At 43.0% G+C, this 26821-nt stretch overlaps 3 protein-coding genes across 6 annotated transcripts; 1 reads left to right on the plus strand and 2 right to left on the minus strand.

The window, feature by feature from the left end:
* Positions 1–985: 985 nt before the first annotated feature.
* On the minus strand, positions 986–8631 carry eif5 (eukaryotic translation initiation factor 5). Of its 2 annotated transcripts, none has more exons than XM_062396616.1 (12): positions 8544–8631; positions 7769–7994; positions 5379–5658; positions 5153–5234; positions 4775–4947; positions 4506–4617; positions 4257–4381; positions 3615–3776; positions 3115–3276; positions 2834–2998; positions 2003–2146; positions 986–1640 (listed from the first exon to the last, which is right to left on the minus strand). In XM_062396616.1, exons 3-12 carry the CDS (start codon positions 5448–5450, stop codon positions 1542–1544), a joined length of 1296 nt encoding a protein of 431 aa, XP_062252600.1. In that variant the 5' UTR covers positions 5451–5658; positions 7769–7994; positions 8544–8631; the 3' UTR covers positions 986–1541. The 2 variants fall into 2 exon arrangements, with proteins under 2 accessions (XP_062252600.1, XP_062252599.1); XM_062396615.1 differs by having other exon boundaries at positions 8495–8603.
* Positions 8632–9909: 1278 nt separating this feature from the next.
* Positions 9910–14281, plus strand: vps29 (VPS29 retromer complex component). 2 transcript variants are annotated; one of them, XM_062396618.1, is made up of 4 exons: positions 9910–10063; positions 12957–13148; positions 13416–13651; positions 13754–14281. In XM_062396618.1, the coding sequence occupies exons 1-4, from the start codon at positions 10061–10063 to the stop codon at positions 13869–13871; spliced, it is 549 nt and encodes a 182-aa protein (XP_062252602.1). In that variant the 5' UTR covers positions 9910–10060; the 3' UTR covers positions 13872–14281. The 2 variants fall into 2 exon arrangements, with proteins under 2 accessions (XP_062252602.1, XP_062252601.1); XM_062396617.1 differs by lacking the exon at positions 9910–10063 and adding an exon at positions 11262–11803.
* A 3622-nt stretch (positions 14282–17903) lies between these two features.
* On the minus strand, positions 17904–25677 carry LOC133961879 (tumor necrosis factor alpha-induced protein 2-like). 2 transcript variants are annotated; one of them, XM_062397248.1, is made up of 12 exons: positions 25600–25677; positions 22913–23170; positions 21859–22507; positions 21199–21310; positions 20944–21066; positions 20649–20743; positions 20465–20557; positions 20245–20371; positions 19910–20029; positions 19608–19763; positions 18937–19058; positions 17904–18456 (listed from the first exon to the last, which is right to left on the minus strand). In XM_062397248.1, the coding sequence occupies exons 1-12, from the start codon at positions 25655–25657 to the stop codon at positions 18309–18311; spliced, it is 2061 nt and encodes a 686-aa protein (XP_062253232.1). In that variant the 5' UTR covers positions 25658–25677; the 3' UTR covers positions 17904–18308. The 2 variants fall into 2 exon arrangements, with proteins under 2 accessions (XP_062253232.1, XP_062253233.1); XM_062397249.1 differs by lacking the exon at positions 25600–25677 and adding an exon at positions 23950–23972.
* Between the last annotated feature and the right edge of the window lie 1144 nt (positions 25678–26821).

Raw genomic sequence — 26821 nt, forward strand, 5'->3', positions numbered from 1 at the left:
TCAGAAATATTAAGTAAGTTTAATTGAGCAGAGCACTACTGACTGGGGATTGTGACCTTTTGTGTTGTGATATTATTTTTTTTTTTTATTTTACTAAAGTCCAGACTTTTCCTGTTAATGAGCGAATAAAAACATTTAAATAATGTATTTTTTATATCTGTCGTACCAAGACACGCCCTAATTTACAAATATATACATCTTCTTCTGGTACTGCTTTAATGACCTGTGGAAAAAGAGAAGAAAAACACTTATACCATGAAAGACATTTAGAAATAAACCCAAAAAGGAAAGAATCAGGTGCAGAACTAAATCACACATCTACACTCGACAAAAATCCTTTTTCTCGCTAATAATATAACAAATATATAACAGATTGTGTAAATATCTTGTTTATGTTGTGTTATGTGGATATTTGACTACGAGGTGTTTACAGCAGTAGTTATTATATCAACTTGTTTATTTTCTTATAAATCATGATATAAACTATTACTTGAGCTTGTCCTATCTGGTAAATGTGTATTTATACTTCAGGTATATTCACAGGGCCAATATAAATATGTATAATATGGTCTTGAAGTATATTTTCAGATTTCTCGGAAACCATTTGTTCCACAGATCTTTTTTATTGTGGCTTAACTGCGGCTTTTATGACATTTTGTGTTGCTATATAAATCTGTTTAATGTATTTCTCTAAAACAGATGTGCTTAAATATAAACATTTGATGTTAAACAATACAATAATTCTTTTATCTTTACCGGAACAAATTGATATAAAATCTTTCAGATAATAAATATTTTTATCAACACAAGTAGAATTTGATACCCATCAAGTTTTCATTGTAAATATAAATGTGTATTTCACATCTATGAAACATTTTCATTTGAACTTATTAACTTTAATATATGTAAAGTGGAAAAGCACCTGTAATATTCCCCCAAACTCCATCAATCACATTTCCTTATGTCTGACAAACACGCAAAAAAATCCAAATATATCCGTTTAATGGCAGAAGCAAATAAACACATGAGAATCTTTGACCGGTGAATTTTCAATCAATCTTCAAACAGTCATCGTTAATATTCTGTCCATCAATGTTATTTTCGAGGATCTTTAGAATTCAATTCCGAGTTTCAGTAAAAGAAACCTGCATGATCTGAACACACGAGCCAAACGAGTTCAATCCAGAGTAAACGGTCGAGTGTGCTGGATAGAGAAACATTCATTCTTTATTGACTGGAAAAATAGAGGGACCAAAAAATAAAATAAAACACACAACAACAAAATGTGCAGTCAAAATGATCCCACAACACCCCTGATTAAAATCCCCAAATTGACTTCATTTCATGAACTCTATAGATCTCCAAAATTAGATTAACATTAATGTGCAGCAAGTAAAGCGCTATGTTAAGTCATGCCACAAGCGGAGGAGGAGGGTGTGGGGGGGTGGGGGTAGAGGAGGGAGAGGCCAGCCGTTTAGGTCGTACAGGGCAATGAGAGTCAAAGCCACAACACAAGAAAAGCGTCGCTGTCGTCAGGAGTCTCAGATTGCATCGATGTCGAGGTCGTCGTCTTCTTTTTGGGGCGCGCCTGTTTTCACAGTCTCCACTTTGAGCTCGCGGGCGGAGGACGAGTACACAACCTGAGGAGAGACAACACAAACCAGTCAGCTGCTGAACGAACACTGGTTCACGTCTCCAACGGATTCTTGTGGTCGAAGGGAGTTCATTTAACACGATGAGGATTCAGTGCCGTTGACATTTTCCCACCGGATAATAAACTCACAAAACTGGTGTCGCAGAACCACAACCAATGTTTAACAAGAAGACGTTTGTTCAGTCTGTTTACTGAAGCCTTTTTACACATGAACTCAGGAGTCGCTGCACAATCCAGACCAGACTTTCTGATCTTATATCACTACGCCCGTTTCTGTTTACAGGATATCAACACTTAAATCTGGTTCTGTACCACACCACATTAAAACTAACTAATCTACATCATTACCTCCACGTTCTCATCATCTTCCACCTCCTCTTCTCCTCCGCTGCCCTCGCTCTCCTCCTCTGCCTCCTTCAGCCACTTGACGAAAGGAGCAGCCTTGGCGTGGATCTCTTTGGCCAGTTCCTTAGAGACGTACTTCTTAGAGACCTAGTGGAGAAACAGAGAATCACAGTTGGTGCTCTGAGGAAAATCAAGTGTCTATATTTTCTGTCTGTGGCTTTTCTAACCAGCTTCACACGACTCAGTGTGTGATCAGTCTGTTCCAACACTGGATTTGTGCAGACAGAGTTTAAGTCAACAAACCTGCAGGAAATGTTTCCATGATCAGAGTTTTACTTCAATTTCTGCAGGAAATTACAAATTTACGTATGTGTATTTATTTGAAAATGTCCTGTCGTCTATGAAATACAAGTTATTTCAGTTTGAATTTTGATTTTAAGCAGTTCACCACTCACCTGTGTACTACTTCAGGTTATTTACTGGACTCAACTTGACTTTAGATTATACTAATCCATATTAAATTAAACGTTAAAAACAGGTTAGACTTCTTTTTTTTTTTTTTTAACAAGTCATGGAAACATTGAAACTAGCCGCTGGATAAAGTTCAATATTAAACCGAGTCAATACCGCTGCTGCTGCTTTTTCAGGTCTGAACAGATAATGTTCACATCTGTTCTCAAACAGATAAGAAATAATGTTCTCTGCCATGTCACTGCTACAAGTTCACCTTCTCATTTACATTTGACAGGATTTTTGAAAAGTTGAACATTTGGACCACAAAGATGTGTATATGTATATAAAAGTTGTTAATATAAAGACAATCTACACACACACCTTCTCTGCCCAGGCTAAGATGACGTCCTCCTCCACCAGGTCATACTCGTACAGTTCTTTGAGGATGATGGGAACTCGGGACAGCAGCTGGACCTGATGCAGCTTCACGACACACTCGAAGCCTCCCAGCAGGTACTTCTGGGCTTTCTTGTTGTTGTGGCAGAACTGGGGAGAAAAAAAAAAATCACGAGACAGTCAGAAGAACACTCGGGTCATGACGGGAAACATCTGATGTTACATCTGATCCAGAGGAACGTTAAGAGACGCATCATTCAACTCACTCGCAGGAAGTGGCGTTTGTATTTCTTGATCTGGTCGCGGATGTTCTCGTTGAAGAGCAGCTCGCTGAGGATGAGGGGGCCCATGGCCTTCACATCCAGACGCTCTGCCTCCGCCAAGATGTCCTTATCGGCCCCGTCGATGGTTCCACTCTCCTTCTTGTACTAGAGGAGGAACGAAAACATTTGATCAGAAGAAATGTTTAAACCTGCACAAGAAGATTTGAACGATCTTTTGCTCCTTTTAACTCAAATTGGTATTTTACAAAAATCTATTGCCACATAAGTTATTTTACACATTTCCTTCAATGTCTTACTCAGATCTTTAAGTAGTAGAATGAGCCGACTAATGAGCTACTCACTTATTAAAAAAGATCTAAGTTATAATATCCACTTGTGTGTTGGCTGTTTCCACCATTTTAACAAAATTGGACATTTGTAATGAGGAACAGAGGCTGAATGTGAATAAGGAGAATTCTCAATGAGCAGTTTGTGATTCTTACTTTGACAAAGTTGTAGAACAGGTTGACTCGCTCCTCCAGGGGTTTCTCCAGGTCCTCGCTGAGTGTCAGGTTCTTGGCGTGGTCGCTGATCTCCTCCATTCGCCTCCTCTGCGCCTCCTCGGTAGTCTCCTCGGCCCAGTCGTCATCGTCGTCTTCTCCATCCTGACGAGCAGACACACAAATAGATCAATTAGTGACAGACCAACATTTAAGTCTTCAGTTGAGGGATCTTCTACACAGCCAATGTAAAAATAAAATCTCAAAATAAACTCCAGGTTGTGAATCATGAATCCGTCATTGAAGCGTTTAAAAATTTCTCAGCAAACAAACACTGAGCAAGTTTTAAATGTAAAATGATCAGAATGATTTTTTTATATGTGTTAAGGAGATCAACAGTCAACTAGCATGTGAATAATCTCATGAAATTCACAGAGCCTGATAACAGAAGTTGCAGCAGTCTGTGCGACGCTGATAATAAATTCTGTTTGAGTACTTAACAAAGATAAGCTCTCAACTAGGCCACTGAACTGTGACCAGGGTTTGACAGTGTTTTTAAACTCTGCAGGTTAAGTGAGTGTTTAAAGTGACCTGACTGCTCAGTGCTGGTCCCTGATTGGTCAAATAGCTCAGAGAGAAACCCACCACAGCCTCAGGAGCGCCGAAGTCCCCGGTGATTCCAGCCTCTTCTCCTCCGTTCTCCTTGTCCTTCTTGCGGTTCTTCTTATCTTTCTCTTTCTTTGCAGATGCGGTTACAATGTCGGTGCTCTCTGTTGATGGAGAAGCAAAATAGTTTTCTTCTATGAAATTGTCGAGGTTTCTATTTTGATCGTTACATTAAAAACTGCTTGTGTTGGTGTCAGAGTTCCATTAGAAGCAGGAACACGTTCTCACCTGGTGGGTTTTTGAGGATGAACGTGCAGAGTTTGTGTCTCATGTCGAGCATGCCGCGGTGTCCACAGGCCTTACAGACAGTGCCAATGGTTTGTTTCTTGGAATTGACATTCTGTGAGAGGAAGAAACAAAGTCAAAACTACAGTAAACTTATCGGTATATGAACTAAAGATTTTACATTTTTGGGCGATCAGAATCAAAGGATTTGTGAAATTAGAATGAACAGACTCAACATGACGTCCAGATGCGGTCCGGTGCGGTGTATTTACCAGATCAGTTTCAGGGTTTTCGCACTCGGTGCACAGCACAAATTTTTTGATGAACCCATCAAGCATGTCCTGCAACTTGTTCGCCTCGTGGGATCCGTTGACGATGAAACGGTCATTTTTGGAATCAAACTGGGTCTGAGCGCCGAGTTCACAACCAAAAAACTTGGTCGGGTCTGCGGAGGAGAGCACAGGGGACGTCAGGTCATCACAGTAAGGCTCAATAAACCAAATGTCAGTTTCTTTTCCATCTTATCCGTCTGCTTTCAAACAACCGTGTGATCATTGTTTGATTGAAACACTATTGATCCTCATTGTTTCACTGAAGACATTCAGAAGAGATAAGATGGAACAGGGGACACCACACAAGGTGCTACTCACATGTTGGAGGCCTGTTCAGTGCCTTCGCAACATCAACCATGTTGACAATAACTGTCTTAATTCCATTCCCTTTGCCTTCAACCTGAATGGAAGACAAAACACAAGGTTGACACCATTCCCTCTACACAAGTTGAGATTGCACAAAAACATTAACAAAATGTTATAAACTTGAATCTGATCGATGTCTCAAACTTGAATGCTGTGGATACTGATGGCGGGTAGTTACCTTGGCAATCAGACGGGGCATCTTGTAGCGGTAGAACTGGTCCAACACGCCGCGGTTGACGTTGACAGACATTTTGGCTGGATGTTAGCACTATCAGTAAGATAAAAGGATCTTGGTTGGGGATTTTTTGGGATCTTCTGTCTGGAAAAGAGGGGATGACATAAACGACTGCAAGCGTGCTCGGTCTCTGACATGAAAAATGTTGTGCCGCTGTGGCCGCAAGCTCCTTGCTTGAAGGCTAGATTTCCACCACACAGGTTCCAACGGCTGCGCAACAGCTCTGAAAGAGGAGAGAGGGACAAACGACAATCAATTAGTAATGAGGAAAATCTAGAGGCATCTTCGTGTGAGTTGTAGACCACTTTAATACAGATTGAGTCAAAAGAATTGTCATTCAGTTATATAAATAAAATATAAAAACACTGGTTTGAATGCCTAGATGGTTAAAAACATAAACTGTTGTTTAAGGATCTAAACATTGTGTTTCAAACTGCTGCTGCGACAATTAAAGATCTGGGAAGACGTAGTTTCTAAACCAATCAACTGAGGCACATTAATCATTGCCTTTGTGGTCTGGACAGCTCGCAGACCAGAAGAACAGAAAGAAGTGATTCCTGTGGTGCAAAGTGAGTCCAGAGTGGGTGCAGCCATTTCTCCAGAGTTACGAGAATTTCAGGAGGAACTAGAGAGACTCAGACAAAACTGAGGGACACTGCAGAGTCAGGCTGTGTGCCCAAATCCAGAGACAAGCAGGCATCAGTTCCAACATGGCCGATACCTTGATACCAAATGACAACGCAGATTTCATTGCCTTAGCTCTGAAAGTTTCTCTACTTACAGGTTTAACATTAAAAACACTCCACGTGTCTAATTAAGTGTTTGAAAACAAACCTGTGTAGAAAGAAACACAGGGCAAACCCACTGAAGCAGCTGGCAACACACAGAACGATTTAAAAGAAGAGGGACGCTCCCTTTTAACCAGTTACGCCATGTCCAGCACATCAGCTGACACGAGGACGTCCCTGGCCCCAGCTGGGACAATTGACGAGTTTGGAGCAGCGGTATTTTGCTGCGTTAGTGAACAGAGACACATACACAAACTATCCTGGGTCAAAGTTCACCACAGTTGAACTCAATGTAAATCCTCACTGGCAATTTGCCTCGCCCAGGAAGCAGGCGTTTTAATTTCCCGCCGTTAGCACTTATTGGACGTGGACGGTTCACTGCTGATACATTGAGATACATGTGACCCAGCCCTTGAGCACGGACACTGTTGAATGTTAAATTATTGTAGTTGGATTAGGTTTTGTTATAAAGTTTGTTAAATAAATGTTTGGAGTTTTTCACTTTAGATATTTGTATAGATGCAATAAGTATACTTATATTAACAATACCAAATACTACCTGTTTATCATCGTTTAGTTTGAAACTATTATTTTATTGTATTTATTTATTGTAACGTTTTATTGATGCTCATCAGGACCTCATCCCTTCATTTCTTTCCCTCCCTTGAACTTCATGTAATAAAAACTGTAATAGTTAGTTAAATTTCAACTTCAAATGGCGACAAAGCAAACCGCACCTATCAACCATCATTTTCTGTCTTTTAAATTTTTTTTTTACCATGGATAAAATCCCCAGAGCTCCTCATTCAAACACGTCTCCACTTCAAACCAGTCTGAGCTCAAACTCCTGCTTCACCAGTCTGATATGTGACTAAGGGCCAGTTTCCAGCCTGTGCTCCCCCAACATACCGCAAAACCAGCAGATATCGATGGGATCCGGCAGGGAGGAAGCCAGCTCAGCAGATTAGACCAAAGAGGGAAAATGAAACCCGCCTGGACGCATTGCAGAGCTTTTGTGAGCATGTAAATACAGAAAAAAGCCTTTTGTCTTCCAGGCGGGCCTCTGGCTTTAGGCACATAGGGCCTGCTCTTGTTAATAGGTCACAAACAGGAGGCCTAGCAGCTGCCAAACCCGCCACCCCCCCTTTTCCATCCTCCATACTGACGGCTCTAACGGCGGATCCCCGGGCTTTGGGATGTCAGGGCGGCTCCACATGGGGTGACTCACCGCCGGCTCGTCATGGGCACCGGGGAGTCCCGGGCCGAGGTGAAGGGGAAGGCCACGGGTCGAGGCTATTACAGTGTGTGGGGGGGAGGAGGTGGAGCTGGAGGCTAGTTAGCTTAGCTGGATGCTTGGTGCAGAGTGCGTCATCCAGCCACTGCACACGAGTGACGGGAATGGGAGACGCCATTTTGATACAGTGGCACGGAAAACATGTCATACTGCGAACAACACGCACACACACGTAGAAGACACACGACACATTTATCACACAACCTTTTACTAAAAAAAAACAGGTTATAGACGGAGCCCCGGGTACTCACCGTTTTCGCAAAACAAAGACATAAACACAACGCTGATCGTCCAGGAGACGCAGTGAACGGAGCTGGAGGCTGCGGCGGGTGGCGTGTGGGTTGCAGCAGAGATGCTTGGTGGTCGAGCGGCTCCCGTAGACGAGTCCAACACCCGAGAGCGTCCAACCGGTGCAGGTGCCAGGCTCGGAGACGGAGGCAGGGCTTCTGGGTCGTCCTCGCGGGGTTTCGGGGGGACCTTCAGGGGGGAGGGAGAGCACACTCACGTTACAGCGGAAACCAGAGCGTTCGCATCGTCGCACGTTACAATCGTTCTCCGTGGCTGTCACGACACCCAGAACCACGCAATCGCCGAAAGTGTTCCGTTAGCCTGACGCCACAACGTAGCTCGACGGCAAGCTAACATGCTAACCTTTACACGTGTTCCCAATTCACCCCCCCAAAAAAACATAACGACGTTAGTCCCTCGGTTAATGTTCGTAAAAGTAGAGTGACGTCACTTTGTGTTGCGTTATAGATTCACCGTAGCCCGTGGTGGTACACGTCGCCGTGTGTCGTAACGGGGCTGGAACTCCTGGAAATAGCCAGAGCCCAGATGCTAACGCGACGTCAGCTATTAGCCCGGGAGCTGTCGACGCGCCGCGGTGAAAGTACCGCGACGGATTGTATCTTTAGCTTTAGCCCGGTTAGCTCGCAAGTCTTTCTCCGGGGAGACGCACACACGTGTGGGGAACCTACGTCCGGACGAAGCGGTGGACACTCGGGGGATGTTTTAGCCTCCGCTCACCTCTCGAATGTTCTGACGCTTCTCTGCGCTTCGACTCGGAGCTGGAGATCAAAGCCGAGGCACGAGCACACACTTCCGGCGCGAGCGCCCGTTTCAAAGTAAGAGGTCCCGTGTGTTGATGGGGTTGAAATAAGAGGTGACGGGACTTGACAGGAAAAGGTACGATACGATACAAATAGATAATAAAACTTAATAATAACTTTATTTTTAAACACTTATCTAAATACGATTAAAATGTGCTTCACAAAAACAGTCCATGGAAAAAGGAGAATGCGTTGTAATAAAGGTTAAAAGCCAAATCATTACATAATAAAGGCAAGACCTTTTATAGTTTATAGAGAAACCCAACAGTTCCCTCAATGAGCAGCACAATGAGAAGAGATAGAGGGGTGTGTGTGTGTGGGGGGGAGGCACATTTAAACTATGTCAGACTGGTTGTTGTAATGAAAATAATAAGGACAGTCTTCAATTGTACCTTGGCGTCATCAGGTGGTTCAGCCTTTTAATCCCAATAACGTTAAAAGCTGAGGCTGAGGGTCAATCTGACGGGCTACTGGCTTGTATGGCAGGGCTGTGAGAGCCATGGGTACTACATGAATGGATATGATACAAAATAAAGGGAAACAATATCATATTCATGGATACAATACGATACAATTTGAAATGAATGGATATGATAAGATAATATTGTGTCCCTTTACTCATTCTGCATGTCATGGTTTGTGTGTCTTCGGTCCAGGGGCCAAGACAGCCTCTAAAGCCTGAAACATGCTTCTGCGACTGCGTTTGCGTCTTTTCACGCCGCTGTGGCGCAAGACTCGTTTTCATTCATGCTTCCCCAACCGTTGCGCGTCTTACAAAGCAATTCCGCGCCAGAACACTAGGCGGAGTAATGCTTTTTGTCGAGACGACCTTAGAGACGCCTTCTTTCTTCTTCGTCGATTGTTTATTTACATAGCCACTGCGGCTCCTCGTAGCCTTTTTCTGGCGGACAAATCCGCCAGTCAGTGACAGGTTATACAAGTGATCATACTATCGGATATCTTCTGCCAAGTGCTCTTCTATATGGTCCATATTCGTTCTTCTAAATCTTCCGTGATTTCTGCCGGTTTTATGGGGCATGAAACCGGAAATGCAGCTCCAGAAGGGATGTAGAGCAGACCAATCACAGCCTTGCGGGCTGAGTGAGCTTGCGGAGCTTTGCCGTAAATTTTAGAAAAGGGGGTCGACACCCGTCAGCACGTAAGGAGGGATACATAAGCACGTAAGGGACCCGGAAGGGCTCTTGCGCTTACGGGCCCGTGAAAACGCAGAAGCATGTTTCAGGCTTAACACTTCAGGCCCCTGTTTTGTGGGCCCTCACCTTTTTCCGCACGTTTAATTTGAAAGGCTAACAGGAAGTATCACACCCAGCTTGACTCACGCGCCGACGTCTTCCCCTCTGATTGGCCGACGCGGTGACGTGGCCCGTGCGTAGACGCTTCCTCAGGTCGACTCTTCCCGCAGCAGATCAGAAGATGGTGAGTATGAAATGGCGAAAAGGCCTCGGCCTCGTTTGCGCTGCGTGTTTGCAGCTCGCTTCTCCAGATGTTGCTCAGACTCCTCGCGGACTCTGCTTCGTGTTTCGAATCCAGATGTTTCGACAGCGAAGCGTCAGAGCCGAGGCGGACCCGCGGTCACATGACACCTGAACAGTTTAGTCCCAAACAAGCAGAGAACGCAGCTGCAGCTCACTTTCTCCTGCTCCGAGTGGCTCCTCACTTTGTTTACTTTCTTTACGAGTCGTTGTTGTGTCCTGTTTTGTTGATGTCGCGACCCTGCTGTCACTTTTCCTGTTTGCTAACTGGTTAGCTTCAGAGCTAGCAGGCTAGCAGGCTAACTCTAATGTAATGGGGCTTCCTCCCTGTGCAGCAGTGATGATGTTTAACCAGAACTACAGGCTCCAGCATTTTGAATATATTTTCAATAACATTAGAACCACATCTTCCCCTTATTCATTCAGTGTTTCATTCATTCATTCAGTTTTCTTTTCCCCACTTCATTGTGTCACAGGTTGGACACTAGTTTGGAGAAATTTGAAACCATATGTTAATGTTAAGATCAATTTCTCCATTTAAAGTTTAGTTATTTGCTCGTTAAAGCTTCTCACACTCCAACAGGACATCTTTAGATTTCCTATTTCTACTGTTCAACATCCGAACTGTCACAATATTCAGTTGGCAGTCTTATGAACGAGTCAATCTGAAGATACTTATAATGTTAGAGCATTAACGGGCACATTTTTTACATTCCTACACCCAAGTAGCTACTGATTAATTATCTGACCATTGATAAATCATTTCACCTTTAGTTTGGATCAATATCAATTATTGTATTTTAAATAACAACATGATGAGGTTCAGTTTTGATCTGCGTTGTCTGATTATTTCTAGTCCCTTTTTTTAAATTGTGTTCCTATAAATTAAAGTGGATTTTATTGTGAAAACCTGATGTGCTCACACTTAAAGTGAAATTTGTATTTTTCAACTTGGCCTTATGTTTAAAATGATTTGTGGTTGTGTAAATCAATAGTGCTTGCAAAAACTTTTGTAAGTGGTCACTCGTTATCTACTCACCACTATGCCGATGGAGGGGGGGGGGGTGGTGAAGTGTCTGAAGTCTCAGGTGTAAACAGCGTTGCAGCCAAATCCAATACAATCAAAGTGAATGATGACAGATTCTTCACCACCTGTCGCAAGCTACAATAGAAAAGTAATTTAACACATTAAAACAGGATTAAAAACACAGCTCAGCATTTTCCACTATTCAAACACACATGAGATATTGTACAAATGATATTAGCCTCTACACAACATGTCATACAAACAAGTAGGTGTGCTGGAGTGGCTCTGACAACAGGATTTTGCATCTGCTCACAATCAGACAGAATCTATTGCTTCATCATCATCATCATCATCATCACTAACCCTCCGCCATTAACCAATGATTCATCCACATTGTTGTTTTATTTTCTTATTTGATTTTGAATGATTAATATCTGTCTACTTAATCCATCCACCTTTTTAATTTCTAATTTCAGTTTCCCCCTCTTGTCCCAACTCTTTCTTCTCTTGTTTTTTCTTCTGTTTGTGTTTTTTTTCCTCCTCAATCTTTGGCCATGCGTCGTCGTGTCATTCTCTCCACGCACATCCCGCCTTCCTCCCTCTCTCACCCACTCCCCCTCTCCTTGCGTGTCTCCAATCAACCAGGCTGGTCACCGGGTAAGTGCCCTCGCTCTGTGTTGGAATCCTTGTTTTCTGCTCATTTCTCTGCCTGCCACACTAACACGGGAGACGGGGGCTGCACGGCCGCTAAATCAGCAGCTGCAACGCGGTGATGTGGGGCCTGACACTCGCTTTTAGCTCTTATCATAAAGAAAAACCTACTTACGACTCATTTAGCCAAATAAATACAGATTCAAGACAACTTCAAGTTTCAATACTAGATTTCTCTGACACGGGGGTAGGAGTAGAATTCCTGAAGATGTATTATAAATTGAATGAATTGACCAAACATTCACAGTGAAGGTTTTAGTGGCAGGTTCTATGTCCTATTCTGCAGCTGGCCACCAGGGGGCAATTGAGAGGGTTTAGCTTCACGTTTGGAAGGCGCCATGTCATCCATCTTTATCTCATCTTTAAAATCATTCCTGCAATCACACACAGTTCCTGGTTTTCACCTCAACTGACATTTAAAGTATGATGTGACCTTGAAATGTCTCCAAAGTGTTAACATGCAGCCTTAACTACTATTTACAGCATCTCTGTGATGCTCAGTGGAGTTTTACTGACTGGTTTCATTTAATTATGCTGGTGTTTGATTCTCGTGTCGTTGTGTCATGTGTCTCTCATTGAGTGTCTGAAATCCCGCAGATTGAGTCCATATTTTAATTATATATCTTTTAATTATATTTGTTCTCTGTGTTTTGTTTTTGGAATAAACAAGATGTAGCGTTCATTTCCCAGTTTGAATTCAGACAATCAATCAAGCTTTTTCTCACACATATTGCTTATTACTCAAGTTTGACCTTCAGGAATTGAGCCTGTTTGACCATTGAGCTGAATCAGTCTGGAGTATGTTGTTGTTCAGGTGTAGTAAACTAAAGTTTGGTTATAAATGAAGATGAAAGACAAACTAATAATAAGAACTAACAGAGGAGTACAATGATTCTAGAGGAGCTTGTTTGCATAATCCTCGGATGTGAAGAAGACCAGCGGCATCCCACAGGGTTCGATCCTCAGCCCACTTATCTTTTTTTTTAGCTGCCACAACATCCAATCAGAACTCTGCAGGGTCTCATTGGTTTTTAACTAACCAGTGTGTGTCTGGGTGTGTGTGTGTGTGTGTGTGTGTGTGTGTGTGTGATGCTTTCAGTTGGTCCTGGTGTTAGGTGACCTGCACATCCCCCACCGGTGCAACACGCTGCCAGCCAAGTTCAAGAAGCTGTTGGTCCCGGGGAAGATCCAACACATCCTCTGCACGGGGAACCTCTGCACCAAGGAGAGCTATGACTACCTGAAGACGCTGGCTGGAGACGTGCACATAGTACGAGGAGACTTCGACGAGGTGAGTGTGTGTCTGTTGACTCGGATGTATGCGTTGTGTAATCGTTAGGCAATCCTCACGATGATGACTATCCCAGTTTCACAACATAGCTGGCTTTGGTGCTATTGTGACATGTTAGCTCTCAATGCAATGTACATGGGAAATAAGATCCACACCCCGATGAGCACACACCAGGTTCATCAGCCGTCTCTGCTTCGGCTTTAACGTGATTTAACAGATTTAACGTGTTAGTCTTGACGTCTTTGTTTGTTTGTTTTCCGCTCACAGAACCTGAACTACCCGGAGCAGAAGGTGGTGACAGTGGGCCAGTTTAAGATCGGCCTGATCCACGGCCACCAGGTGATTCCCTGGGGCGACATGGCGAGCCTGGCGCTGCTGCAGAGACAGCTGGACGTGGACATCCTCATCTCCGGCCACACGCACAAGTTCGAGGCGTTTGAGAACGAGAACAAGTTCTACATCAACCCCGGCTCTGCCACAGGAGCCTACAGCGCACTGGAAAGGTTAGAGATTAACATGTTAATTAATAACTGATGTAATTAGATTGAAGTTTTGTATTGGATGAGACTTGCACCCTGAAACCCATCTGTGTTCTTTCCTCACAGCAACATCATCCCCTCCTTCGTATTAATGGACATCCAGGCCTCCACTGTGGTGACGTACGTGTATCAGCTGATCGGCGACGACGTGAAGGTCGAGAGAATCGAGTACAAGAAATCTTAAAGACGTGATGAGGAGAAAAGTTGGGTTAACGTGGCTCAGTTTCGCATTTCATTCCTTTTTCTAACGGGGAGACAGGGGCGGCCACGCCTCCGACCCGACCCCCCCCCCCCCTTCCCCCCCACCCCGCAGTCACCACGATGTTAATCCAAACTTTACTCTGAAAGAGCTGTGTATTATATTGTTTATATGTCATCAGCAGTTGCTTGATTCCAAGCTGTCATCTGGTCGCTGTCGAGATGCAATAACGTCCCATGTACTTGTTATCAAAAGAAATATTTGGTGCCATTCTCTGTCTTTGATTGTCTTTTTGTTTTTTTCACCCTCCTGTCCTGTTCATGTAACCAACAGGACTTTAGCTTCGTGTAGTCGATCATCAGTCTGTTGTTCCCCACAATAAAGATCTAATTTCACTCCGTTTTGTCGTAAAGTAGAACAACAACAATACGCATGAAAACTAACACTTCATCGTACGGCTCAGTGTTCAGTGTTTTCTCCGGAGTCCGAGCAAAAGAGATTCTTCAGTCAAACTTCTCTCACAGTAACAGTCTTTAACTTGTAATAATTTAGAGTTCAGACTTTCAAGATGTTTTATTCTCACACGGTTATTACAAAAATATGTTCCTGAAAAAAAGCTTTGTAGAAGAGTAAGAATAATGTAAAGTCAAGTGAATAATCAAAGTACATGACCTATAAGATAAACATTATTAAATATATTTACAAGCTGAGACTGCTCAGTATGAACACAGAGGATCAAATGAAGGTACCTATGATATTAATATAATAACACTTGTAAATACTGCACAGTCGTGTGTCAGGGTTCATTGCAATATTTATATCAGAGTTTCCTCATGTGTTCTCATGAATCAGGGTAAATACAGGAAGGAAACAGCTGCAGCTCAGAGAAACTAAAATCTTCATCTTCTGCTGTTTGTTCTATTTTAACAGTGAAGCTGTTCATTATCATTTGAAGGTTTAATCGTGAGAACAAGATTCATCGAAGAGGTTTTGTCCCGTCGCTCATTATTTTCCAGAATGTAGTTTCCTCTCGGTGACACCAGAGGGCACCAGAGTTTCTTCCTTGATAACCCGCTTCAAACTGAGCAGCTGCCAAATGATCTTTATCTCAAACTCCCTCACAAACCAAAATGATTCAAATTAGAATATAACGTTCAACAGAAGTTATCCAGTGATTCATGAACACTGAGGGAAATCTACACAAATACACACATTCAGTTCATATACAGATGGTAATAGGGAATTTATTATTTTATGTATATATACAAACACATATTGTGACATGTCTGAGCTTCTGATGGTATTTAAGATCTGAGAAGGTGTGAACTCAAACATTCACTCAGAGATGTGTCTTCCTCCTCTTCCTCCTCTTCCTCCTGCAGCAGCCTGACCCTGGCTCCTGTTGAAGAAGAAAACAGGACCCAACAGTTGGTTATTAAAGAACTAAAACAATCAAATATATTCAATTATACAGTTAAGTAAACGTTCTGGTCAATAGACTTTGATTTTACAGATTAAAACAGATTTTGCAGACTCACCTTTTTCCTCCGCGCAGATGATTCTGTTCTTTTCTTCATCTTCCTGTGTTTAGATGCTGACACGCTGGAAGGCCAGTGATTTTAAATACACTGTAAATGTTAAATATTCAAGACATCACATTAACAGTTTGTGTCCCACCTTGCTCTTCTGTTTTTTGGGATCCTTGGCAGAAAGGATTTCCCAGGATGCCTTGCACTCGTCCTCATCTTGGCCCTGTGCTTTGCCCTGGAGGAAACGTCTGAGTGGTGTATTGTTTGCCGTGTTTCACCCTCGTTCTCTGAGGTCACAGAGGTCACAGGTCGTCACTGTCGGGGTTAAAGCCTGAAGCCAGAGTCTCGTTATGAGTTTATTTACTAAAGAAGAAGCTGTTTTAATCCAAGTGGGAGGACTTTTCATAATATATAAAGTATGATTTAAATGTTGTGAGGCAAATTTCTATTTAAATTTCTCGGAACAGGACAAGAAATAAAGAGAATCTGCTGCTGCATGTGAGAACTCAGATCTGAGAGTTACAGGCGTCCCATGTTCTAAATAACCAAGTCTCTCCTCACAGGCTCTGGGTTTTGTGTTTCAGCTCCTGCAGCTGCTGATCTGTTGGGGATCAAACCGACGTCTTTTAATCCTGTAAGCAGAGAAATACAAGTCAGCTGAGAGACAGGACGTCGGAGACCGGACAGGACGACCGGTGTCTCCAGGAAAACCTCCATGGTGCTGCGGTTCCTCACCAGAAACAAGATGAACAAGCATCAGTGTAGAACTGACTTAACAGACAGAAACACTCTTTGAGAAAAAATGCATCTAACATGTCCCATCTGCTAACATGGATGAGTCAGCATTTTTTCATTCACAGTCTATGACGCCGACGCTAACGTTGCCCAGAATCAATGTTCTCACTTCCGACATCGTAATCAGGAGTTTCCCGAGGGGAGCGTTGACGGACGTGAACATGTGGCCTCAGGCAAAATGTGGTCGAGCTGAGTTTTACAAGAAACACTAACGTCAACCACATTGTGCAGATTTTTCAGGTTTGACTGTTTAGACTTTAGACTTTTTGCAGATTTCCTGGAAACGTGCGTGTGAATAAGTTGTATTTCTTCAGCGGTCTTATTGATCTCTCAAAGCTCCTCACAGTTCCAGTCAAGTTCACACCGGCTCCTGTTGATCACCCTCTCCTCAGGCGCTTTCCCAGTAACGTGTCCAGTGAAGACGTTTTGTCTTTGTCAAATTTCATCAAATACAATCCGATAGTCGCCCAAAAAACTTTTCACTCAAAACCCAGAAATATCAACCACATGGTGGCGCTGCGAGAAAACTTCAGAGGAGCCACAAGAGTCAGTAGGATTCAGCCTCTGGGGACCATGAATGTCTGACACAGCTTAAATCATTTAAAACTCTTGATCGTGCAAATTTCACCATTATGGGACTAATAAAGGATTATTTTTCATCTTATCTTAACTTATGTTATGTTATGTTATCGTTTCTCATCTTATCTTATCTTATTTGATCTCATCTTATCTCATCTTAACTTATCTTATCTCTTCTCAACTTATCTTCTTTCAGTTTAACTAATTTTATCTCATCTTATCTTATCTCATCTTAACTTATCTTATCTCTTCTCAACTTATCTTCTTTCAGTTTAACTCATTTTATCTCATCTTATCTTATCTCATCTTAACTTATCTTATCTCTTCTCAACTTATCTTCTTTCAGTTTAACTCATTTTATCTCATCTTATCTTACCTTATCTTATCTCATCTTATCTTATCTCATCTCAACTCATCAGTGAAAGCACCATGTTTTTCCATTAAGCAGCTTCCAGTTAATGAACGGGTTTTTACGGCTGCAGTTCACTGACCCTCTGTCGCTCCCGCTCTCCAGAGGGGGGCTTGTAGCTGTGGCCCCGTCTTCCTGAGCAACATCCTTCCTCACACACAAACACACACACACAAACACACACTTCAAGGAAAGACATAACGGGCTGACAGTAATTCTCGGCACACTCACTTCCTTCCCTTCACGCCTTAAAAACAAGAAACTTCATACACCTCGATTTCCGCTCCGTCACTAAAGAGCTATTATTTCCCAGAATTGTTCATGAATGATGTTGATGTTGACTCTGAGTGGGAGGACTCCTGGTGTTTGATCAGTGGTGTTACCTCTCCCCCGATGAAGAGTCGGTGATGAAGAGCTTGAGTCGTTACAAGCCTTGACCTCTGACCTTTGGGAAAAGCCACATTCTGGTTTTTGGCTGCAGGGACGATATCTTTCCATGTGACTCCTCCTAAACTACATGTTCACAAATTGAACCCTTCAAATACTGTTTAGAGTAAATGTTGGTACATGGTTCTTAACAAGGCTTAACAAAGGGGTTTATTAACATAAATAACTGAAACACAACAGAGGATTATCAAAGGAATCAGTAATATCCAGGATGTAGGATGTGTGGAAAACTGTGATACTACTACAACCAAGCTACACTGAGGCTTCACCAACTTTATTTAATAGCTTAAATTATTTTAAACACAATATCACAATATACAAGACAAAGCATGTACAAATATACACAAGAGCAGTACACTTGATCTTGACCTTTTTTCTGTAAACAAAATAAAATACACACAAACTGACCTGATGGGTTTTAGCAGTAAACAGCACCACGTTTGCAAAGTTGAGCTTGTACATTCATACAGTAACTACACTCAATAATACTTACACACAAACACTGAAGTTCATAATACTGGACATTAAATGAGATATCCTGCTCATGTGCAGTTCGATAATTACAACATGTGTTATGACCTTTTTACTATTATTGAGGTTCCCTGCTCTAATGCTCAGTAAACACGTCCCTGTCCTCAGACGCTGCAGCTCACTTCCACTTCTTCACTTCACCTGAACTTTGGAGAAAAAGGACCGTGAGCCGGCGCCGCTGGTTTCTCTCAAAGCGTCCGACAGAGTCAAATTGACCTTTCTCATGTCGGCTTTGGTGATGTTGGTCTTGAGCTTGAGCAGAGCCACCACATGTTTATCACTGTGGGTGAGGGGGGGAGAGAAAAATCCACTTTTAGCATCAAGGAAATTTGAAAAAACGACAAATGAACCAAAGACTGAGACGTAGTTTTGACGTGTTATAGTGACTCAGAGATCACAGCATAAGACAAAACAATTAATACAGCAAATCAAACTCCACACACACAACTCTCTGCACACAAACACGTCACAATCCAGCTCCCTCTCTGCTCTCATCGACCCTCAGAACAGGGCGAGCTTTGAGCTCTTGATATCTTCCTGTGTGGGAAACATCTGAACGATGTCTTGGCTCGGTTCACTTTCTGCTCTCTGGGTTTATTTATCGTCAAGGAAGATGTCATGTAAACAACCCACATCCTCTGTCCATATTCGGTCACTTATACTTATTTATTTATTCACCATAAACAAACAAGGCCTCGGCATGTCTGTGTGAGATATGCATAATTTTTTGTTGTGTTAAAGTTATTGTGGGAAATGTTACCTCAGGTCAGGAAAAGCATTTCCCAGGGATGCTACTTGCATCTGGATGGCGGGAAGATCCTGGAGTTTTATTACTTCTGCAATCGTGGTGAGGATTTCCTTCAGCCAGTCTTCCTTTGAGCCCTGCCAAGACGGACCAGTTACATTAGTGCCTGAGTTTCCCCAATCACCAATCAGCACATCTCGTGACCGAGCCGGATTCTAATCCAGAGGGGTCACAGTGGAGGAGGATCCACCCTGGAGTTTCCCCTTGGTCACAGATGAGTCACTCGCTGCTCAGTCCAGTGAAGCTCATTGTGAAATCAGAGGGAGGATGTGAGGGATAAAACGCTTGGGCAGGAACTGAGCCTGTTAGTGACTGAGGACGTCTGTATTCTAGAGATGTTCATGTTTATAAGAAGGTCTGCTCATGTATAATGTATCTGAAGAGCACTCGACTTCTTCTTACAAACTGTTTCATGATCTCCTCTCTGGCTACAGGACAAGAATGTCTGAGTGAGCTCCTCCCGAATGTTCCCCTAACTTTTCCTGCAGCCCTTCAGATCTGCGTATCTGAACCAGATTTAGTCTGGTTAAAACATTTCAAATTCAAATGACAAACTCCTCTGATTGACTGGTGTCAGTCCACAGCACCTGCCCACATGCTTTTTGTTATTGAGGATGATTTCTCACCATTTCAATGAATAGCTCGTGCAGACTCTGTGCGTTGTCTTTCACCGTCATGCAGGCTCTATCCTGCTGGTTCCTGTCCTTCAGCTTCACTCCTCCCTTCAGGAGCCTCTTCACATATTCCACTGCCACCTCCTGATGAAACTGGCTCATCAGCTCCTGGGATTAAAAAACAACACGTTAGTTTCATTTCTTTACTTTTTATTTGTAGAAAATAGCCTATTGCTTATCCAAAGATTTATACTTCTCTATTCTCTATTCTTTTATTTTGAAGGGTAGAGTGCGTTCAATGCTGTGCTCAGTACCTGGTGACAGGATTCCTTTGAACCCTGAAGCTCTTTACTCTGCGTCTTGATGCTGACCAGCAGCCTCTCGAACTCGGGCTTGTTCAGCCACTCACTGGTTCCCAGTTTGCGGTAATGTGGCTGCATGAGGTAGAAATATGATGCAATGACCAGTTAACACTTTCATCCAGAGCAGAGAAGAGTAAAAGTGACATTTTCAAACATGGGAACTGGGTGAGTGCAAACCAATACATCTGTAAGGATCTGTGGTGCATGTGTAGCATGGTGCTGCAATTCAATATCTATGTCTATTTATCGGTCTTGTGTTTGTTGCTTTGTGTATTTATAAAACTCACCTTGAGGACGTCGTGCAAGGAACTCAGTAGGTACGTGTGTGCAGATTCTTTCATGTCGCTCAGAACCTTCAGACAGTTTGTCCTCGCGTCCTCTTGGAACAGGTGACCATTCTTCTGGAGAACATTCCTGCAGATAGAACCCAGAAGCTACATCAGCTCCCACTGAAACCTGCAGACGTGCCATCGATCAGGATTTTGATTTGAAGCATCAGAAACGTACGTGAACTGTTGGACCCCCCCGAGGTTCGCCTTGATGACCGCTTTCCTGTTGCTTTGGTTCTTCTTCACGACTTCGTCCTGGAAGAGCTTGAAGCTGCAGGAGTTTGTGTTTGAAGGACAACAGTTGATTTTCACCTCCACAGTCGTTTCATGATGTAAAGAGAGAAATGTCTTTGAAACGTTACCTCTTCATTAAAGTGTCCAGTTCACTTGTTATGCTCCGGGCCTTGTGCAGGTCTCCCACCACTTTCTCAGCTACGGTCACCATCCCATTGATGAACTACAGAGGGAGGGAGAACACGATTAATAACAGCGTCCTCCACAACCTTCTGAAGACTCCAAGAAGTGACCTGATGCCTCCCGGGTGGAGAATCACTGTTCAAGCTGCAGGACTGTGACAGGTTCGACCTCCGGGATGCACGATCATACAAATACTGATTATGATCATCTCAACATCATGCTGTCGTGTTGATGATGTACCTGGATGATGTCGTAGGACACAGGACTGTTGTAGCAGCCGTCCTCCATCTGCGGCTCCTCTCCGTCTTTCCACTTTTGTTTCTCTTGCTCCAGGACGCGGAGGATGTAAGTCATCAGTTCGGTCTGAAAACAACAAAACGTGATTCACAGTCTTTCAAACACATTCTGATCCAGATCTGAGATTTCTCACCAACACTTCGTAACAGTAGTTTGAATAACTAATAATACATCTACATCCAGTGAAGCTCCTGTTACCTGTTTAGTGCTCAGGTATTGTTCTTCCAGAGGTTTCAGGTGCTCCTCAGGCAGCAGCTTTCCCAGCGGCTCAACACTGATCTCCCCGACCAGCTCCGGCTTCTGAAAGAGTCTGACAGAGGAGAAGAAATCACAGCTTTCAATCGTGATCTTTATCTGTGAGCTTCACCATTTCAAACCCAGCTCAGGCAATAACTTGTTTTAAATATAAACAGACTTATTTCAGGAACCTCTTTCAATATGAAAGCAAGAAAGAGAACGAACAGACACAGGAGTTAGGGATGGAAAACGTCTCTTAAACTGGAACCAGGACAATCCGAAGGGGTTCTCCTCTGGGGGAGGATGACTAAGCTCATTAGATCAGCAAGATAAATTGTGATAATTGGGGTTTGTGTCAAATGTGACACTAGAAAAAAAAGGCTTTAGAAAATGGTGGGCACCGAAAACACTTAGATTCAATTTCTGGAGATCGTGAACACTTTGGTTTTATCAAAGAGGAATTGTTTGAAAAACACATCCTCCTTCTTGGATCTTGAATTTTTCTATGAAACTGAAATAAGCTTTCAGATATTCTATTTTGGTAAAAGTAGTAAAACCACAATGTTGACTGTATCCTCAACGTGATAATTACTTCAAACACGAGTTGAATCCAGGACTCACCCTGGATAGTACTCGTTCACCCAGCGCAGGAGGAACGTACAGTCCTTAATCCCCAGACCGAAGTCTGCGATCTTCTTGAGTCTGGCACTGGTTTTTTGGTGGAAGATCCTGGCGTAGAAATCACAGATGTTCACATGTGCTGGGTAGCAGGTCTTCACCATGCCCACCACCAGCTGCAGGTCGGCCAGCAGCTGCCGGCCCATGCTGCAGATGTCAGCCTCCACAGAGGACTGCTGCACCTGGTTGGCAGGAGGAGTCGAAGGATTGTCCATGTGATCCTTCACCAAGCGGCGGACAGTTGTGTCATGGAGCTCCATCCAGCCCCTGGCCCTCCAGCCAGGCGGGGGCCCGTCCCTCTGCTTCCACAGTTGGTCCTGCTCGTCCTCCTGGTAGATGGCCTTCACAGCAGACGTCAGAGCCTCGGTGCTGGCCCCCCCTGTGTTGAGAGACAAACTCTGCTGTAGAGTCTCCAGGACGAGGCGCTCCAGGGCTTTATAGTCAGCAGCGAGACTGTTCACCTCCTCCTCGTGACCTGGAAGCCCCTCGACCTCGGGGTTCTCACTGAATAGACGCTCCTCTCTCTCTATCAGCTGCTGGCTGGCCTCCCAGAAGCGGCTTTGTTCAATGTTCTCCTCGAATTTGAGGATCGCTGGGAGAGAAGAGCAAAGACAAGGGCACTTTTTAATCTACGGCCGACTTTGAGAGGAAAATGATTTGTCTAAACCTCGGAGATGAACTGCAGATTAGGGCTGCAGCTAATACATTCTGTAAATATTACAGATATCAAAAACTATGCAAGCCACCAAAACAAGAAAGAAAACAACAATTACACTAATGAAAACCTCACTAGGATGAATTTATACTCAATTTCCTTTAAAAATAAATGCAGCAGAAGTTGATTAATCTTATTTGAGACCTTGTTTGTGGTATTTCAACATATTCAAGACTTTGAATATAGGCTTAAAATACAGATGATGGACTTTTAGACCCCAAACAAACAATGTATAATATCAGTTTGTGTGTATGAATATGAGTATGAATTCAGCTGCTGTACCTGCTGTCGGAGGCCTCTCGGGGCCGCTGGGCAGGACGTGGCTGTCGGGGCTGGAGATGTTACCGGGGAGGTTGCCGGTGCTGTTGCCGCTCTCCTGACCTCCTGGCCGTCGGAACAACTTCTTTAGCTTCCCATTAAACCAGCCTCCTCTTCCTCCTCCTCCCTCAGAACCCTGGCTGGGGAGGAAGTTGCCCTCTGACTGCGTGGAGCTCGACCTGGTCCGCATCCTGAAGCAAGTGAGGAAATTGAACCAGCAACCTGGAATTGAGTCAACAAGTCAGTGAGGACGAAGAACAGTTCACGTTCGTCAAGAGAAATAAAGTTAGTGAAAAACAGGAGATTTCAGTGCTAGCTTCTTAGCTAATTAGCACTAGCTCATCGCATTAGCAAGCTAGAATATTCTTATTCAATTAGATTTTTCAACAACAATACATTTGTTGTTGCTTTCCTTAATTTAAATTTCTTAATTACCTCACAAACTGCATTTTAAAAATGACCCTAAAGATATTTTCTTATATTTTTCGATAGAAAAACAAACCTTAAAAGCTAGCTTCAGCTAAATAATTATAATTGCTGCTAATACAGCTTCCATAATACTTTAGAAATAAACTCCATCAAAAGAGCATTTTTCCTCCAAAGATGAAATGAGTCATCAAGTTAAACAGAAACATTATTTAGAAGAGGAATATGAATTTCATTGAATTAAAGCACAACATCACCATCCTCCTCCCAGTAAACCACAAAGGAGTAGTGAAAACTACAATCATAAAAAAGTCATATGATTCAAAGGAGAGAGTATCCCATGAATACAGCAAAGTGAATGTACAGTAAACAGCACATTGGACTTAAAACTAAACATAATCAATAATCATACAAATAGCTTTTAAAAAATCAGATGGATTAACAATAAGCAGTTCAGAATGAAATCTCACACAGTCCCTACAGACACGATGTGAAACAGAAACACACACGATCATTCGGTTCGGATACGCAGATAAACATGTTTGTGTCTGAACTCGTCAGGAGAAGCTACTCACCCTGGTCCCGCTGCTCTGTGAGCTGCTCTACAGCTGCTCTGAATTATAAAGGCAACAAGCTCCTCCTGCTATGTGACTGATAGTTCCAGTGAGGGGAAGCACACACACACACAAAGACGCACACACACACACACACAGACGCACACACACAGACACACACACACACACACACAGACGCACACACACAGACACACACACACAGACACACACACACACACACACAGACGCACACACACAGACACACACACACACACACACAGACGCACACACACAGACACACACACACAGACGCACACACACAGACACACACACACACACACACACACACACACACACACACATACACACACAGACACACACACACACACAGAGAGGGAGCTGGTCTTTTTTTAGAATCACCAGCGCTGAAGCAATGCTGGACACTCTCTCACTCTGTTTTTTTTACTGTGTAATTTCCATTACAGACACATTCATTGCGCCTGTAGAGGAATCTTTAGCGCCACCAACAGGTCAAAGGTTCCACTTGTCAAATAGTAATTGACGACAGGATACCTCAGAACACAATGCCCAACTTCCTGCCAGAGAGAACTGTTCATTTGTGGAACACTTAAGGATTTCAACCTCGTTTTCTCAGTTGGTCATTAAATGATCTTTAATCTGCTAACATGGAGAGGACACTGAAAATGATCCACTCCGCTTCAGATTCCTCTCCGTCCACACAACTCCAGAGTCGAGAGACGCTCGAGTGGAGATGTTTGGAATCGATGACGTTTGCTCATTGGCTGTTTTCGGTCACTAACAAAGCCGTCGATGATTCTCGAGGCTCAGATCCGATGATTCTTCTCCCTCGGTAAACAACCAGCAGTCATGTTCCAACAAGCTGCTGTGTGTCTTTGTGCATGAGGCCGAGGGAATAATAGCTTCCGTCCCTTATGAGTAAAAGCAAATTAGCAACTTCTCACTGGAACACCCCCCCGCACAAATCCACCAATCAAGAACCGGTTTCCTTCCCAGCTTCCACAGGGTGACCTCAACCAGACCAGACCGGAACTGTAGTGGGAGCCTGTCACATTCACGTGAGCTGACCGATAAGGCGTTCTGCTGCTTATCTTATCTCGCACTGGGGTGGAGTTCCATTTTCCATAATGATTTCCATCCTTTGTTGAGCTGCTGCTCCCTCTCCTTTACATTTCCGTCTTCTCCTTTGAATAATTTGTGTAGACTCCGGAGGCAGTGTGTTAGACCCACCTGAACAAGGCTCACACAGGCCTGTGATGAATCCTTCTTCACTATGATCATTTTGAGAATGTGGTTTTGCGGTGTTGCTAACTGACCATAACAATCGTGATGAAGGGAGGTGTCACTCAAGAACTGATCCTTAAAGAAGTGTTATACAGACCAGGTGATGTTTTCTGGTAACTCAGTGAAGAAGTTTAAAATCAGATAACGTGTATTATTCACGACAATCTAATAAAACGATGTTGCAGTTCAATTTCCCACTAAACTTATAGTTCTGTTCAGGAAGCACAGCACTGGTCTGGTCCAGATTACATCAGCTCTTTTGTTACCAGCCCAGGATCAAACTGGGTATTACTGTTAGAATATAAACTGGATCTTTCATCCCTGCAGCCCGTAGATAACTTAGTTTACCTGTTTGATGCTGTGTTGACACTTTGGAGGATCTTCTGGAGAAACATCTGCGACACATCCTGAAGGCTGCGACACTCACAGGTGAGAACTCGTGTGTCTCTGCAGCAGGTCGACCCGACACTGAGAAGATATTCGTGGTAATGCAAATGACAGGATGTCGTTTAAATCATGAACGCATGCGTTGGTTTCCGTTCCTGCACCTGCACATTTCCTCTTATAGGCAGACACATGAGAAAACCTGAACTGTTGTGTAGCTTCTCATCCTGTGGTTCAGGCTTTATTTTAAAAATCATGTGACTTCACCTTCTGCATGAGGACAAAATCTATTGATAATTAATTGATTTTCCAAATCTAATTAACGGCTAATTTAAATAATAAGACTTGAATGGTAAAATTTAACCTAAAAGTTTTTACTTCACTGGAAAACAGATAAGTTCAAGGCAAGTGCAGGTTTTGATTCTGTTCTCTTGTTTTGGAAAACTATTCCCTAGTATTTTCACGACCTTCTCGCTTTGAGGAAACCGTTCTAACCACTGCTCGGCTTCTTCAGGAGACGAATCAGGAATGAAACATGTGACTGAGAGTCGCCAGGAGACGTTTTGCATTTAAAAACTAGAAGTTGATAGAAGATGTTAATCATTTTATAGCCCTGATATTTAAAGATATTACATTTCTTTCTAGTTGGTCTTAAAACGGGTTTGATGAACTTTGTTATTGTTTAATTAGATATATACATTTTGGAAACATTCATATTTCGCTTTGATTGTTTGTCTGGAGTTAAGATGCCGTTTTGCCTGAAGCTCATATTTCTACACTTGATGATATTTCCCTTTTTAAAAACTCCAAACATAGCTATAGGGTGTGTCTCATGATGGAGTTTCCCTTTTCAGAGGCCTGTCCAAACCTGCTTCTAGGCTTCATTATCTTTTTAATTGCCGTACACAGATTAAACAGACAGTCTGTGTATTTGAAGACTGATGAGAAATCTTTGTGGATATCATGCCCCTCACATTTCCTGGAAGCATATTTAGATATGTATTTATTTAACCAAGCAGCTGTTTTCCTGTCTCGGTTCACAACAGAGGAAGTGACTTGTGTTTCAATCTTTTCTGATTGCATTTCTTTCCATAATGACCCAATCACTGTTTGTCAATGTGACAAAGTGATAGTAAACACTGTGTTTACCCCACCATCCAAATGTAAAGTGAAAGTATGAGAACAT

This window comes from Platichthys flesus, chromosome 10 (genome assembly GCF_949316205.1).
Source record: "Platichthys flesus chromosome 10, fPlaFle2.1, whole genome shotgun sequence".
Classification (NCBI taxonomy): Eukaryota; Metazoa; Chordata; class Actinopteri; order Pleuronectiformes; family Pleuronectidae; genus Platichthys; species Platichthys flesus.

Coding starts and splice junctions, on each gene's coding strand:
- eif5 (XM_062396616.1), bottom strand. CDS start 5,450: ATGTCTGTCAACGTCAACCGCGGCGTGTTGGACCAGTTCTACCGCTAC. Junction 5,235..5,378: donor TGCCCCGTCTGATTGCCAAG/GTAACTACCCGC, acceptor TCTTCCATTCAG/GTTGAAGGCAAAGGGAATGG. Junction 3,777..4,256: donor TCGGCGCTCCTGAGGCTGTG/GTGGGTTTCTCT, acceptor TCTGCTCGTCAG/GATGGAGAAGACGACGATGA.
- vps29 (XM_062396617.1), top strand. CDS start 11,570: ATGATTAATATCTGTCTACTTAATCCATCCACCTTTTTAATTTCTAAT. Junction 11,804..12,956: donor TCAACCAGGCTGGTCACCGG/GTAAGTGCCCTC, acceptor TGATGCTTTCAG/TTGGTCCTGGTGTTAGGTGA. Junction 13,652..13,753: donor GCCTACAGCGCACTGGAAAG/GTTAGAGATTAA, acceptor CTTTCCTCACAG/CAACATCATCCCCTCCTTCG.
- LOC133961879 (XM_062397248.1), bottom strand. CDS start 25,657: ATGTGTCGCAGATGTTTCTCCAGAAGATCCTCCAAAGTGTCAACACAG. Junction 21,311..21,858: donor GTGAACGAGTACTATCCAGG/GTGAGTCCTGGA, acceptor CTCCTCTGTCAG/ACTCTTTCAGAAGCCGGAGC. Junction 20,744..20,943: donor TGTCCTACGACATCATCCAG/GTACATCATCAA, acceptor CTCCCTCTGTAG/TTCATCAATGGGATGGTGAC.